General features: G+C 32.6%; 1 protein-coding gene across 8 annotated transcripts in view; it reads right to left on the bottom strand.

The window, feature by feature from the left end:
* The window catches only part of LOC127738752 (echinoderm microtubule-associated protein-like 2), a 107469-nt gene that overhangs the window by 25347 nt on the left and 66356 nt on the right, over positions 1–15766 (bottom strand). For 7 of the 8 annotated variants that reach the window (XM_052250105.1, XM_052250101.1, XM_052250106.1 and 4 more), the window contains 7 exons: positions 15485–15616; positions 14918–15074; positions 13709–13806; positions 9240–9327; positions 8545–8640; positions 6311–6441; positions 3410–5472 (listed from right to left, as the gene is read on the bottom strand). In XM_052250105.1, coding sequence (XP_052106065.1) covers positions 5332–5472; positions 6311–6441; positions 8545–8640; positions 9240–9327; positions 13709–13806; positions 14918–15074; positions 15485–15616 — 843 coding nt within the window. In that variant the 3' untranslated portion in view covers positions 3410–5331. Of the gene's footprint in view, positions 1–3409; positions 5473–6310; positions 6442–8544; positions 8641–9239; positions 9328–13708; positions 13807–14917; positions 15075–15484; positions 15617–15766 lie in introns of those variants that run through there. The other variant, XM_052250102.1, reaches the window with a different exon arrangement.

Raw genomic sequence — 15766 nt, 5'->3', positions numbered from 1 at the left:
TATAGTATCCTGTTCACATTGATAGAAGTCTACAATGCTTTGCACCATTATTCAAAATTAACTTTGATAGACTGGTGCATGAATTTGTAAACTAGGCGGTTTCTTTTTTTTTTTCGTTTTTGTCGAGCCTGCGACTTTTGTCGCAAAAGCGAGACATAGCGATCCTACATTCCGTCGTCGGCGGCGTCCACAAATATTCACTCTGTGGTTAAAAGTTTTTCAAATTTTAATAACTTTCTTAAACTATCCTGGATTTCTACCCAACTTTGACAGACGCTTGTTTATGATCATAAGATAGTATCCAGAAGTAAATTTTGTAAAAAAAACATCCTGTTTATCCGTATTTTACTCATAAATGGACTTATTTTTTTTGCCAGTTAACATTCACTCTGTGGTTAAAGTTTTTCAAATTTTAATAACTTTCTTAAACTATCCTGGATTTGTACCATACTTGGACAGAAGCTTGTTTATGATCATAAGATAGTATTCAAAAGTAAATTTTGTTAAAAAAAAATCCTGTTTATCCGTATTTTACTTATAAATAGACTTAGTTTTTCTGCCAGTTAACATTACATTCACACTGTGGTTAAAGTTTTTCAAATTTTAATAACTTTCTTAAACTATGCTCGATTTGTACCATACTTGGACAGAAGCTTGTTTATGATCATAAGATAGTATTCAAAAGTAAATTTTGTTAAAAAAAAATCCTGTTTATCCGTATTTTACTTATAAATGACCTTAGTTTTTCTACCAGTTAACATTACATTCACTCAGTGGTTAAAGTTTTTAAAATTTTAATAACTTTCTTAAACTATCCTGGATTTGTACCAAACTTGGACAGAAGCTTGTTTATGATCAAAAGCTAGTATCTAGAAGGAAATTTTGTAAAAAACAATTCCTGTTTTTCCATATATTACTTATAAATGGACTTAGTTTTTCTTCCAGTTACTGTGACTTGACTGTAAGTGTTGCTCTCAACCTATTGCAACTTATTCAAAGTTCTGACCAAATTGCAATTTGTTTTATAAAACCAAACTGTTCAACTGGTCAGAAATTTGAACAAACTGCTGTAGAAAACCAGTCAAGTCGTGAAAGAGCAAGGTGATAAAATAAATCATACTTACAATCCTATAAGACTTTAATTCCACTTCAATGTTATAATGAAAAATCAGTCTAACAGTTTGTATAGAAATTTTATTGTTATTGTCATGCTAAAGGTGATAGGTAGTAATTTTGAATTGCTATAAAAATGTCCAAACTAAGCTTTCATACAATTTTTCTTTTGAAAAATCTTCTATATTCATAAGAATCAGACATCATTTGAATTAAAACATTTTGTATTCAGTAAAATATGTGTGAAATTACAATTCTTTTTAGTAAGTTTCCATGGGAGATAATCAATTTTTCTTTCGAATAGTCTTCTATATTCAAGAAATAATGTTTTAGGTTATCTCCCATGGAAACTTATTAACAACATATTGTAATTTCACATATATTTTACTGATGTAAGATGTTTTAATTCAAATGATGTCTAATTCTTATGAATATAGAAGACTTTTCGAAAGAAAAATTGTATGAAAGCTTAGTTTGGACATTTTTATAGCATTCAAAATTACTACCCATCACCTTTAGCATGACAATAACAATAAAATTTCTATACAAACTGTTAGACTGATTTTTCATGATAACATTGATGTGGAATTTAAGTCTTATAGGATTGTAAGTATGCTTTATTTTATCACCTTCCACTTTCACAACTTGACTGCGATTTTCTACAGCAGTTTGTTCAAATTTCTGACCAGTTGAACAGTTTGGTTTTATAAAGCAAATTGCAATTTTGTTAGAATTTTGAATAAATTGCAATTGGTGGAGAGCAACACTAACAGTCAAGTCACAGTAACATTACATACAGTCTGCAGTTAAAGGTTTTAAAACATTTATTAGATTCATAAACCATCCTGGATTCTTACCAAACTTGAAAAGAAGCTTCTTACATTCAAAAGATAGTATCTAGAGGAAAATTTTTAATAATTATTTCCCCATTTTTGTTGAGCCTGCGACTAACACCAAAAGTAGGCGAGACACTGGGTTCCGCAGAACCCTTACGAATTTTTGTTCTTCTAATTAGGAAGTGCTTCACAAAATGATATTACTGACATGACTGCAAGTGTTTCACTCAAACCTATTACAATTCATTAAAAGTTTTGACAAGATTGCAATTTGTGTCATCAAATCATTATGTTTAACTGCTATTTTACTGTATTGTCCAGGAGAGCCAGAGTCAAGTCATCAGTGGTACTAGTTTAAATGCAAAATGAAAGTATACTTACAATCCTATTAGTATAAACAAGAAGATGTGGTGTGATTGCGAATGAGACAACTCTCCATCCAAGTCACAATGTATAAAAAGTTAACAATTATAGGTCAAAGTACGGCCTTCAACACGGAGCCTTGGCTCACACCGAACAGCAAGCTATAAAGGGCCCCAAACCGACTAGCGTAAAACAATTCAAACAGGAAAACCAACAGTCTAATCTATATAAAAAACAAGAAACATCACCTATGAACCACACCAACAAACAACAATCACTGAACAACAGGCTCTTGACTTAGGACAGGTGCATAAAAATGCAGCGGGTTTAAGCGTTTTAACAGGCGCCCACCTAGTAGATTTGATTCCACACTTCATCATTACAATAATATTACAGCTGAATTTATATATATACATCAATTGGAAAGTTTAATGGAAAGCAAGGTACTTTTTTCACAAATTCTCATAAAACAGTCAAATTTACCGTTTTAAATTATCTCTTATTAAATGTCATTTTTCTTTAGAAGTTTCAAAGTTCTCCTTTTTGTTTGAATTAAAAGTAAACAAACAAATGAAGAAAAATGCAGGTCCTGAGATATAAAGAAGGCTCCATTTAGTCCAGAATCAAGAATTGTATTCTACTTTTAACAGCAAAACAAGTACCAAAGACTAATGAATAAAAGAAGAACCAAGGGACATAATGATTGCTGTACATCACAGATTCAATACAAAAAGGGGGAGGAGTTTACCTCAAAGAGGGTAGGAATGGGGTACCCCACATGACGAATGACGGTAAACTATTTGTTATATTAAGGTTAACATTTCACTCCATTTGACGCTAATGGTAACTACAAAATGAGAGTTGATGAATGACGATAAAAAATTAAGGCTTATTTGACGCTAACAGTAGTGAAAAACGGATGTTTTATTTGACGTTTGACGATAATGGGCATTTCGACCCTCCTCAAACCATACACAATTTCAAAAATTCAGGCTCAGGGAGAAACTTTTCAAATATAAAACACAAGGAAAGTACTTCTAACTTGGATAACAGCACTTGAAATTGACTTGTTTAGAGAGACAAAATCAAAATCATGGTTTACAAGAAATGGTTTTATTATCTATAGTAGTCTTATCAAATATAGAGTACACAACGAAAAACAAGATGCATGCATCATTATATATTAGTATCATCTCTCAACAAACACTGGCTTATATAACATAACTGTTCCTATACAACATCAAACTGGCAGTGTTACCATAGAAATATCACCTGTGTTATCATAGAATTATTGTAAACAACAAATATATTATTATGTCTAAATTGTATTACTTAAGAAATTTCTCTTACAACAAAGAATATAGAATATTACCAACAATCTACATATACCATTGTAGAATTTTTATCATTCCATAAGCAATTTGTATTTTTAATCTCAACACAGACTATCATTTTTGATGCTAGGACATCTTATGAGCATGAAATAGCTCGATTTGATTTTTTTTTACCTTTTTCCAATTCTTTCCCATATGATATCATTTGACAATGTCTCATGTGAAAGTGATTCAAGTAGCATATCAATTCAAACTTAACATAAATGCATTAAACACTGTATGAAGAGGAAAAACAGTTACCAATTGCAAAAAGACTTGGTATTAAATGCAATAAAGGATACAAAAAATGTTCATGAAGAACTTCTCTTACAAATAGATGCTTAACTATCTTTACAAACTTCTCCCTATTAATTTTGATTATCGTGATAACAGTGAAACCTATAAGAACCTGATTATCTAGATTAAAATAAACTGATTAGAACTTTATTTGATCTTTAACAGCAGATTAGAATTGTTATACAGAAGAACTTTTATAATTTTAACATATAAGGGACTATAGTTATCTAGTGATAAACCAAATGTTCCAAAACCAGGAAATTCTCATGTCTTTTGCATTCTTGAGAGTTTGAAGAATGAAACTTATCAGGTATTTTATCCAATTTATGAAAAATATGAATTAAAATAAAGAATCCACATTTTAAAGTTATCACATCCTTGAAAAGGGCCGCTGAACATGCAGGACTTCAGCTTATTTGAATAAATTCAAACAGGAAATGTTGTTTCCCCCTCCAAAATGACAAGAAATCATTTAAAACATGCACTTATTTTCTCTCTCTCAAAGTAGATATAATAAAGTTATTTCTAATAATTTGGACACGAACTGGAAATGGTTAACAATTATAAGGGGTAATCATTTTGTCAAACATGAATTAATTTGAATTTGTGATAATATAAATTTTAGAGGTTTTACAAAAAGTTGTAACACTTAATCTATGGATTGTACATCTAACCAACACATGCAAATACAAAATTTCATTTCACAAGAGTATTTATATCTATTAATTCTCACAACATATAGATCAATAAAAAAATACCCAAAAATATAATGGATTCAAAACATATCATATTTGAGGGAAAGTAACTTTTGTTAGTTTATTGCTAACACATAAACAATACCTTGGGAGGAATTCAATGAAACAAAAATGTAATTAATTTGTTAGCACAAAATGACAAACCACAAATCAAATTCAGTTTCCACGATATATATGATAAGAACTGGTACTTTTGGTACCAAATCACTGAATTATAAGTCAGTGTGTAGAAGAAAAACTATCAATAAGTAACAAATCCATTATTACAGTCACTGATCACAAACATTAAGAGTGGTAACCATTCAATTAAAAGAAATAACAATAAAAGATTCATATATTCAGTATTTAAAGGAAACCTGTCCTACAAAGATTGTATAATAATTTTCACTGATCACAAACCATACAGGTTGCAATAGATAAAATGAAATAACAATAAATGTATCAAAAAAGTTAAATTTCCATTTTAATAGCAAGAAACCAGTCCCTGTACAAAGATTCCATTGTAACTGTCACTGATCATACGGGTGTTTTATGTTAAGCATAAAAAGGAACGGTATAACAAGGTCCGGTGTGTCCCAGCACTAACTTTGGTCCTCAATCGTTATCAGCTGCCACTATCTGCCACTGCATCACAGACATATCATTGCCTCCTGTTGACAGCACACGAGAATCATCAAACAGGAAGGCTACATTGGTCACATGACTACTGTGAGCTTTGAAGGACTGACATTTTGTCTGAAGAAAATACAAATAAAAATGTTAAGTCATGTATTACTTTGCCTTTTCATGAAGTACAATGTATTCAAATTAAAATGTTGCAAATATTTCAATTCTTATGTAACAATGTTTTGTTTTTTTCTGTATCACTAGAATTCAGAAGCTTTTAATATTCAATGTCACATGAATCCTTTTTTTTTCAACCTAACTTGCAAGTTTAAAATTTGAAAACTCCACTCAGATACATTACTTTATGAGACTATAAAGAGGGTGGTAAAGGGTTATTTTCGTGCAACATGATCGCCGTTTTTTATTTCACGTTCAACGTGTTTTTACTTTTTTATTTGCTTTCAGTCGTGCAAGACAGGTGCTTCGTTCAACGTGTTCAGCTTATTTGATTTTATGTGCATCGTGACTTTCAAATGCTTATTTTGCGATTTTGTTTTTTGAAAAAGCGGAAAGGCCTTTGATGTTGTTTCTTATCGATTTTGCATTTTGATAGTTAAGAAGATTGTTATATACTTTTTTAAAAAGCCGTAAACCATATATATCATAAATGTGTATACTAAATCAGAGAATTTATATATACAAGAAAACAGTGACTCAGTCACAAAAGGTTCACATCAAAGTCTTTATTTTTCGTGCAACGTTCATGACAGAAATTATTTCACGTTCAACGTGAAATTATGTCTTATTTCACGTTTTTTCCGTGCAAGCACCCCCCCTTTACCACCCTCTATAAACTATGATGTGAGGAAAATGTTTAGCATCTCCCAAATATAGAATTTTACAGAAGTTTTGTGCTAATGACCTTATGCTGATCTTTTTTTTTTTCAAGTCGAGAAACATGAATTACCTTAGGCTGACTACATGGATACTTGAACAGATTCACCTTGCCAAAATCATCAGCTGATACCAGTAGTGGTTTTTTATTGGCTCTTGCACAGTTGTTTATGTCAGTTCCATCAGCACCTCTTGGCCAGATTCCTGGAAACATTTATCAAATGTTACATATCTATTAATAAACCCATACCGTTTAGAAAGCTATAAAAGGCAGGACAAAATGTCACACAATTCAAACAAAAGGCATGATGTATGTACATAACAATAAAGGAAATCTATCTGTTACCAAGTACATAAAAGCAGAGAGATTCATTTGGAAATTATTTGTGTGTACATAATGGATTAGACTATGCTATGAAATCAAAACAAATCTTTCTTGGCACTGAAATATTGTGAGGACATAGACTTTAGTTGGTTAAAGTTTACAGATTATTTTACTATGGAAAAAACAACAAAACCAAAACAAGTAGTAATATCATAATGAACAAGTAGAAAATTATTTTTTTTCCTCAAAAATTATGTTACTAGAGGTGTTTAACGACCTTGACATCCCATGAGGGTCTCACTTGGTCGTCTTTGCAGTCTCAACATCCTTATAAATGACCTTCAGTCCAATCAAAATACCAAAACTTTCAACTTGGCTATTCAGAATCGAAAGAAGTATGAGTAGTTTCATTGGTCGTATTATACATACCTGCCAACTGTCACTATTTGCAAGGGATTTCCCCCATGTAGGCTCCCAAATGGAAATTTTGAAAGATCAATTTTGTCCACAATTTAAAACAAAATAAAATGCTTCGCTGAGCGCAGCCTGATACAACCACAGTGGTCGAACCCTGAACAGTTGGGGCAAATTTGGACACAATATTCAAGCTTGATACTATCTGAATTTGAATTGTGATCAAATTTTTTACATAATATAGGTTTCTGCAACAAAATAAATGTGGTCAAAGATCTTACAAATCTATTGCGCAATACTGTGCAATTGAAGATTTCTTCTTGAAACTTTTCAAAAATTTGAAATTTTGAAATTTTGAAAAAAATATATGAACCCTTTAAAAAAAAAATTGGAAACCCCCCCTTCCCCCCAAACTTTTTGAATCCCCCTTTTAGCATTAACCATCAAACTCAATTGCAGTCTTTCCTTTGTAGTATGGAACCTTGTAGTACAATTTTAGAGAGATCCATACACTTAATCACAGGTTACTGTCTGGAAACTAGAAAAATGCTTTTTTAAAATTAAAAAGCCTCCATCAGCAACATGAAATAGTAATATCTAAAAATAAAATTCCTTCACATACATAATCATGGCTATAATTAAATTACCTTTATTAAACATTTTTAAAATAGTAACTTCTAAAAATAAATTGACAGCTAATCACCTAAAGACAATACATTTCTTTATAAATAATTTACAAGCAGTGCAAGGGAGGTAATTTGACAATATGTGTTTGAATTACCTCCCTTACACTGCTTTAAAATTATGTTTTGTACATAACTAATTGTCCATTAACCTGGAAACCCTTGTTTTTCCCCCTTTTTTGCCCCTAATTCCTTAAGTAATTGTCCATTAACCTGGAAACCCTTGTTTTTCCCCCTTTTTTGCCCCTTATTCCTAAACAGTTTGAGCCATAACCCCCCCGCAAAGCAAATTCTTACCATCCCTTTGTGATATGGTAACTTGTGGTATAGTTTCAGAGAGATCCATATACCATTTCACAAGTTATTGTCCGGAAACTAGAAAAATGCTTATTTGGGCCCCATTTTGGCCCCTAATTCCTGAACTGCTGGGACCATAACCCCCAAAATCAATCCCAACCTTCCTAAACAAAAGTTATTGTCCGGAAACCAATGTGTCTTCGGACAACGACGAAGACGACGCGATACCAATATACGAACGCAAAATTTTTGCGGTCGTATAACAATCAATTTTACCATGGCTGTAGGATTGTTAAAGTATGAAGCAGCAAAAAAACAACATTAAAATACATTGGAAGGTTTTGTAGGACTATAAGAGCCATCTTGCACATAAAACCCCAATGGGCATTTTGAAATGTTGGCAGGTATGCGTATATAATATGAAAATAACATCCCATCATAGGTTGTATCGCCATTGTTTAGTATGTTGTTAACCAATAGCAATGTTCTGGAGTATGACTTTAAAATATTACCCAGAATGCTTCAGAGTTTGAAAGGGGAATTAAGCAACACCATTTACGTATTGGTCTGTTACTGTTATATATTTACCTGCAGTGGCAAACGACAAGGTACAGTTTTGTGAAGCCCATTCAACATCTCTTAATGAGGAAGATGAGGTCTCTTGCTCACAACTGGGTATGTTCCCTGAAAGATTAAGGCAAATCATTGACACATACTACCAGTTATCAGGTTGATTTAAAATGAATAAAGACCATTTGTATGTCAATGAGACAGCAACCCAAAGACAGAAATAAACAAATGATATCTAGAATTTCATTTAGCTGAACTGTATAAATTATTTTCCAATCATTTATAAATATAATAATTGGTCATTTGAGTAAGCAAGAAGTATGGATGCCTCTTATCCAAGGATCCCGAAAAATTTTCTCATAATTTTGGTCATTTTTAAAGGACTTGAAGGTCAGGCTCCATTTTTCAAACTGTCAAATTCATACTAAAACTCATGGCATAAACAAACTTGAATTGAAGGTTTCAAAATATTTTCTTTATGAAATTAATTATAGTCTTTGTAAAAACCTATAAGAAAGATTTATGGAATGCCAAACTTCAAAACTGAAATGATTTTAATGACTTAATTAAATAGTCTTATCTATCTAAAATATGGACAACTGATTGTGCCTGAAAGCATTGAAATATTAATTTAACCCTAAAAAATTTCAAAAGCATTTTATATATCAAGGAAAAGATATTTCATACAGAAAAAGTAACATAAAATTACTTACAGAATAGAACTTCATAATCTCCTGAGTTACTGCATATATATTTTCCATCAGCTGACCAGTCAATATGTGTAATAAAACTACTATGTCCCTGTAATTATTTGGAAAAGAGGTATTTTATATAAAAAAGTTTTTCTTTGTAAAAGTGACAGTCTCATTTGACAATTTTAAGACCATCAATGTCATCTTTTTTTTTAAAGGCAGATCCTATAATTTTCACTTTGAATAAAGACAACAGAGGTCTCCACATCAATTGCAATACAAAGACTTGTAAAAATTTTAATAAAACTTATTATAATTTCAAGCTTTCATTATATCAATGGTACAAAAGTCATATAAATTATTTTACTTTACAGTATTGTTTCCTGTATTTAGAAGTCAAATATACTTTCGGTTTGATCGGTGTTTTTCCTTTGAAAAGGTAAACAAATTAGAATTTGCTTATTTACCATGCCAATGACAGCTACCAAAACATTACATTTGATTGAAAAGTAACAATTTTATGTCCTGATTAAAAGATTTGCCGTTTGCAAGAATCATTTTAAAATAATTTGAACCTTTTAATACATTTCTGTTGGAGAGAATAATTTTGTTGTCACTTAAATGTAAAAGCTTTAAGGATCAAATCCATATGCTCTAGATATTACACTGAAAGGAAACACACTAACTTCTTTCTATTTATCTTCCTCCTGTGTATAGGAGCACATTAGCTATAATTGATTAGCTGGGGTTTATGACATTCATTAATAAAAACAAGTAAACTAGTGTGAATAAAACAATAAAAGGGCATTGCTTTAGAAAGATATTTAATTTATGATAAATATTTATATACTTATCAAATACAAAAGTGATTATTTTTAGGAAACTCAGTGGTACATGTATATGTTATAGTATATAAATAAATGGGGAATGTGTCCATGGAACACAGATGATGCCCCCACTTGAATATCATATAAAGTTATAAAGGGACATTACTGAAGAACAGTAAAAGTGATGCTACCCATATTTGTACTTGATCTGAGTTTTGTGGTAATAAGTATTGTGTATAAGTTTCATAACATTTGGTTGAGGCAAACTTGTTAGAGAACAGAAAAAAAAAAATTCAGCAATTTTTCCATTTGTAAAAGGGCATAACTCTAAACAGTAAAAGTGACGCCCCTAAAATTCAAACTTGATCTGCATTTTGTGGTAATAAGCATTGTGTATAAGTTTCATAACATTTGGTTGAGGCTAACTTAAGTTAGAGAACGGAAACGAAAAATTCAGCAATTTTTCCATTTGTAAAGGGGCATAACTCTAGAACTAAAAGTGACGCCACCAAAATTCAAACTTGATCTGTGAATTGTGGTAATAAGCATTGTGTATAAGTTTCATAACATTTGGTTGAGGCAAACTAAAGTTAGAGAACGGAAATGAAAAATTCAGCAATTTTTTCATTTGTAAAGGGGCATAACTCTAGAACGGTTAAAGTGACAACATCAACATTCAAACTTGATCTGTGTTTTGTGGTAATAAGCATTATGTATAAGTTTCTAAGTTTCATAACATTTGGTAAAGGCAAACTAAAGTTAGAGAACGGAAACCAACTTTTGGACGTACATACATACGTACAGACGGACAAGGGTAAAACTTAATGCCCCCTCCGCTATGGCGTGGCATAAAAAAAAACTCTTAATACTAAACTTGGACCGAAAAAGTTGGTACGCCTTATGACCTGACATTTTCTTCTTCAATGCAGGTCATAACCTGCATTTTCAGTTTAAGAGGTTGACAGGTATGCAAGTACATGTAATAATATTTACACTTGAGCAATTCCTCTCTCTCCTTTTGGTCATTTCTGGAATGATTCATACCAGAGAAAATAATGTTATGCCTTTTCTAAAATAACATGTAGTTTTTCTCTTTGTTGTTTATTACAATTTTCTCAACTTCAGAAGATCATTTTGTAATGCAATTCAAATATTTTGGTAATTCAAACAGCACTTAATATCATAACTAACAAGAAATGATTGTAACAGGATGCTGTTACGAAGTCTCCCAAACGAAGCTCCCATAATTCGTAATTCCCAGGGTCGCCTGACATTGGGCAACGTCCATTGAAAATTGGTTTGGTCCAGTAAAGTTATATGCATTAGTGATGCCTGGGGACTAACCTTGTATATCATTCAAATCATCTTGGCATGACAAACCAGAATATATATGGTTTAGGGGTGGGGATCTCAACCATTTACAAGATACTAGAATATTGGGGGTGGGGAGGAACCCCTGGGGACTGGCCCTATACGTCATTCAAATGTTCATTACATGACGAACAGGAATATATATGGTTTAGGGGTGGCGATCTCAACCATTTACAAGATATTAGAACATTGGGGGTTGGGGGAACCCCTGGGGACTGACCGTATACGTCATTCAAATGTTCGAGACATGACAAATAGGAATATATATGGTTTAGGGGTGGGGATCTCGACCATTTACAAGATATTAGAACTTTCTCAAATGGCAGGGGGTCGGGATGACCCCTGGGGACTTACCCTGTATATCATTCAAACCATCTCAGCATGACAAACCAGAATATATATGGTTTAGGGGTGGGGATCTTGACCACTTAGAAGATATTAGAACTTTCTTAAATGGCAGGGGGTGGGGGTGACCCCTGGGGACTTACCCTGTATAACATTTGATGTGCTTTATCATGACAAACCAGAATATATATGGTTTAGGGGTGGGGATCTCGACCATTTACAAGATATTAGAACTTTCTTAAATGGCAAGGGGTGGGGGTGACCCCTGGAGACTAACCCTGTATTTCATTTGATGTGCTTTATCATGACAAACCAGAATATATATGGTTTAGGGGTGGGGATCTCGACCATTTACAAGATATTAGAACTTTCTCAAATGGCAAGGGGTGGGGGTGACCGCTGGGGACTAACCCTGTATAACATTTGATGTGCTTTATCATGACAAACCAGAATATATATGGTTTAGGGGTGGGGATCTCGACCATTTACAAGATATTAGAACTTTCTCAAATGGCAGGGGGTCGGGATGACCCCTGGGGACTTACCCTGTATATCATTCAAACCATCTCAGCATGACAAACCAGAATATATATGGTTTAGGGGTGGGGATCTTGACCACTTAGAAGATATTAGAACTTTCTTAAATGGCAGGGGGTGGGGGTGACCCCTGGGGACTTACCCTGTATAACATTTGATGTGCTTTATCATGACAAACCAGAATATATATGATTTAGGGGTGGGGATCTCGACCATTTACAAGATATTAGAACTTTCTAAAATGGCAGGGGGTCGGGATGACCCCTGGGGACTAACCCTGTATATCATTCAAACCATCTTAGCATAACAAACCAGAATATATATGGTTTAGGGGTGGGGATCTTGACCACTTTCAAGATATTAGAACTTTCTTAAATGGCAGGGGCTGGGGGTAACCCCTGGGGACTAACCCTGTATTTCATTTGATGTGCTTTATCATGACAAACCAGAATATATATGGTTTAGGGGTGGGGATCTCGACCATTTACAAGATATTAGAACTTTCTCAAATGGCAGGGGATCGGGATGACCCCTGGGGACTAACCCTGTATATCATTCAAACCATCTTAGCATGACAAACGAGAATATATATGGTTTAGGGGTGGGGATCTTGACAACTTAGAAGATATTAGAACTTTCTTAAATGGCAGGGGGTGGGGGTGACCCCTGGGGACTAACCCTGTATTACATTTGATGTGCTTTATCATGACAAACCAGAATATATATGGTTTAGGGGTGGGGATCTCGACCATTTACAAGATATTAGAACTTTCTCAAATGACAGGGGGTGGGGATGACCCCTGGGGACTAACCCTGTATATCATTCAAACCATCTTAGCATGACAAACCAGAATATATATGGTTTAGGGGTGGGGATCTTGACCACTTACAAGGTATTAGAACTTTCTTAAATGGCAGGGGGTGGGGGTGACCCCTGGGGACTAACCCTGTATTTCATTTAATGGGCTTTATCATTTAGAACATTTTCAATTAAAAAGTTTGTGTCTATCACGAACGGTTTTCAATTTATAATCATTTGAAAATTTAAAAAAATAAAATCCCATAGGGTTCTATAGTAAAACCCTCTTTTCTTTTTGCCCCTCAAAGTACCCCTTTATAAACCCCATTGCAAAAACAAAACCCTGATTGCACCACTAGACATGTTAGTCTAACATATTGTGAAACCCTAAGTTAATCCGACAAGCGGTTTTGGAGAACGGGTGCGGACAAGTTCAAATTTAAAAGCGGCGGAAGAAGAAGAAGAAGAAGAAGAAGAAGAAGAAGAAGAAGAAGAAGAAGAAGAAGAAGAAGAAGAAGAAGAATAATAATAATAATAATAAGAACTGAGCAAAAACAATAAGTCTTCCCAAACTTCGTTTGGGAGACTTAATAATAAATATATCAACTTACATGACATCGACCAATACGATTGTATTTCTGTCCACCAGCCTCGACATTGTAAACATATATATAATTGTCCCTAGAACCAAGAGCTAAATGGGATCCATCTTAAAAATTAAAAAAATAAAACGTTATTGAACATGGATAGTAACAACATTACAGGAACAAGATGTATTTCATCAATTCAAAATATGCAGAATCTTTTTTATAACTTGATTTAGGCATTTTGTAGCCCAAAAAATTAATTTAATCCAATATCATCTGCATTTCTCGATGGAATTCCCCTTAAAAAATAATGAATATAAGTTGTTTCCCCCCTTTCATAATTTATCAGTGCATTTTATTCTTATAACAAAAGAGCTGTGTAAAAACATGATTTATTTCTAAATTTTAAATTTTGCTGAAGAAACAGATTTTTTTTTTTTACCATAAAATACAAATTTAAATTAATAATTGACTTGAATTATTTATTGTTTACTTTTGCACATGTATAAAAACGTTAATTCAAATATGAGCTTGTAATTGGCTTTTTTATTTTTTATTTGCCATGATTTTGAAATTATGAATAAGGTATTGGTATTGATGTGAGTCTAGGTGAACTTAGGTTGTTTTTGTACAAGATACTTTTGTTTGGTTGTTATATTTTTTTATATTTGGTCATGCAAACCTACGGTCTACAAAAAATGTCAAAGGTTCCACAGAACCCTGTTCCTCGTCTGTGATTGCTGCCGTCAGTGTTAAAGTGAGAAGTTGACCACAAAATCCAAGTCCATTTTTCCGAAAAATATGGAAATAATAAAATCTTTTTTCTTCCAATGATATTTCTTAATCATGAAAAAAACTTCTGTGTAAGTTTCAGAACATTCATAAATAAGGTTTGACAAAAAATTAAATATTTTTATTCTTATTTATCCCAGATTGTATCTAAATTTTTAATGCAAACAAAAATCCATGTATCAGTAAAATATGGAACAATGAAATAAAATATTTTCAAATTTTGCTACAAATACTTTCTTAATAAAAAAGTCTTTTATCAAGGTTTCATAAAAATCCATGAAGATTTGACAGCTATTGACGTCTTAAAAAACCTTTAACCACAGATTGAACCTAAATGTTGACACAGCCAACAAGGGAATGTAGGATCACCATGTCTCATTTCTGTGACAAAATATTGCAGGCTCGACAAAAAAAATTATCATAATTTATAATAAATATTACCTGGTGAAAATAAACAACATTCTATCTGTTCATTGCCATCAGTATGCTCAGCCACTATACTGTGTGTTGATGTATCTATGGCAACCCATCTGCCTGTTTCCATGCCAACAACTACTGCACTGCCATCTGGACTGAAACAACATGAATGTCCAGGGTCCTGCAAAACAAACAGTAAATTGAATTAAACAATATATTAAATTGCTTAATATTGTATTTTCTATATTGTAAAGTACTCAATGTTTTAAAAGAAGATAAAATGATATTAATTAAATAACCTACAATTGTATCTCTTATCAAAGTTGACATTTATGCAAACTGTGATAGAACATTTTAACATTTCTTTTTTTTAAGTAATTAAAAATATAAATTATGATTACAGTCATTTGTAACAAGATATCTAAATTCCTTCATAAAGCAGACAGCAAAGCCTATTTTTTTTTAAAACAAATACATTGCCCTTATGTCAGACAAATTATTAGCATTAACAACAATTAAAGCACGTTTTGTTACAATGTCTCTTTGTAATGCCTTTCCATATGAGGTTGCACATCAGGTCTTCAGACTTACCGGTAGTTCTAAAGACCACACAGCTGTCTTAGCTGTACTGTCCCACATGTGAATCATTTTATCTGATCCTGCAGTCAAGAACTGTTGTTGTGATGGATGACAGGCAAGTCCCCACAACTCATCAATATGGCCCTACAGCAAGAAGAATAAGTATTAAGTATGGGCTAGACTCAATAATTCATCAGAAAGTTAATATAACCTACAGTATAACTTATATCAGTATTACTCTGGATTCATTATAATCCTTGGGATACTAATTTTCGCGAATATAAATTAACCACA

This window comes from Mytilus californianus, unplaced genomic scaffold, assembly GCF_021869535.1.
Source record: "Mytilus californianus isolate M0D057914Y unplaced genomic scaffold, xbMytCali1.0.p SCAF_4, whole genome shotgun sequence".
Taxonomy (NCBI): Eukaryota; Metazoa; Mollusca; class Bivalvia; order Mytilida; family Mytilidae; genus Mytilus; species Mytilus californianus.
The sequence above is the reverse complement of the archived record's forward strand: the minus strand, read 5'-3'. Positions and strand labels throughout refer to the sequence as shown.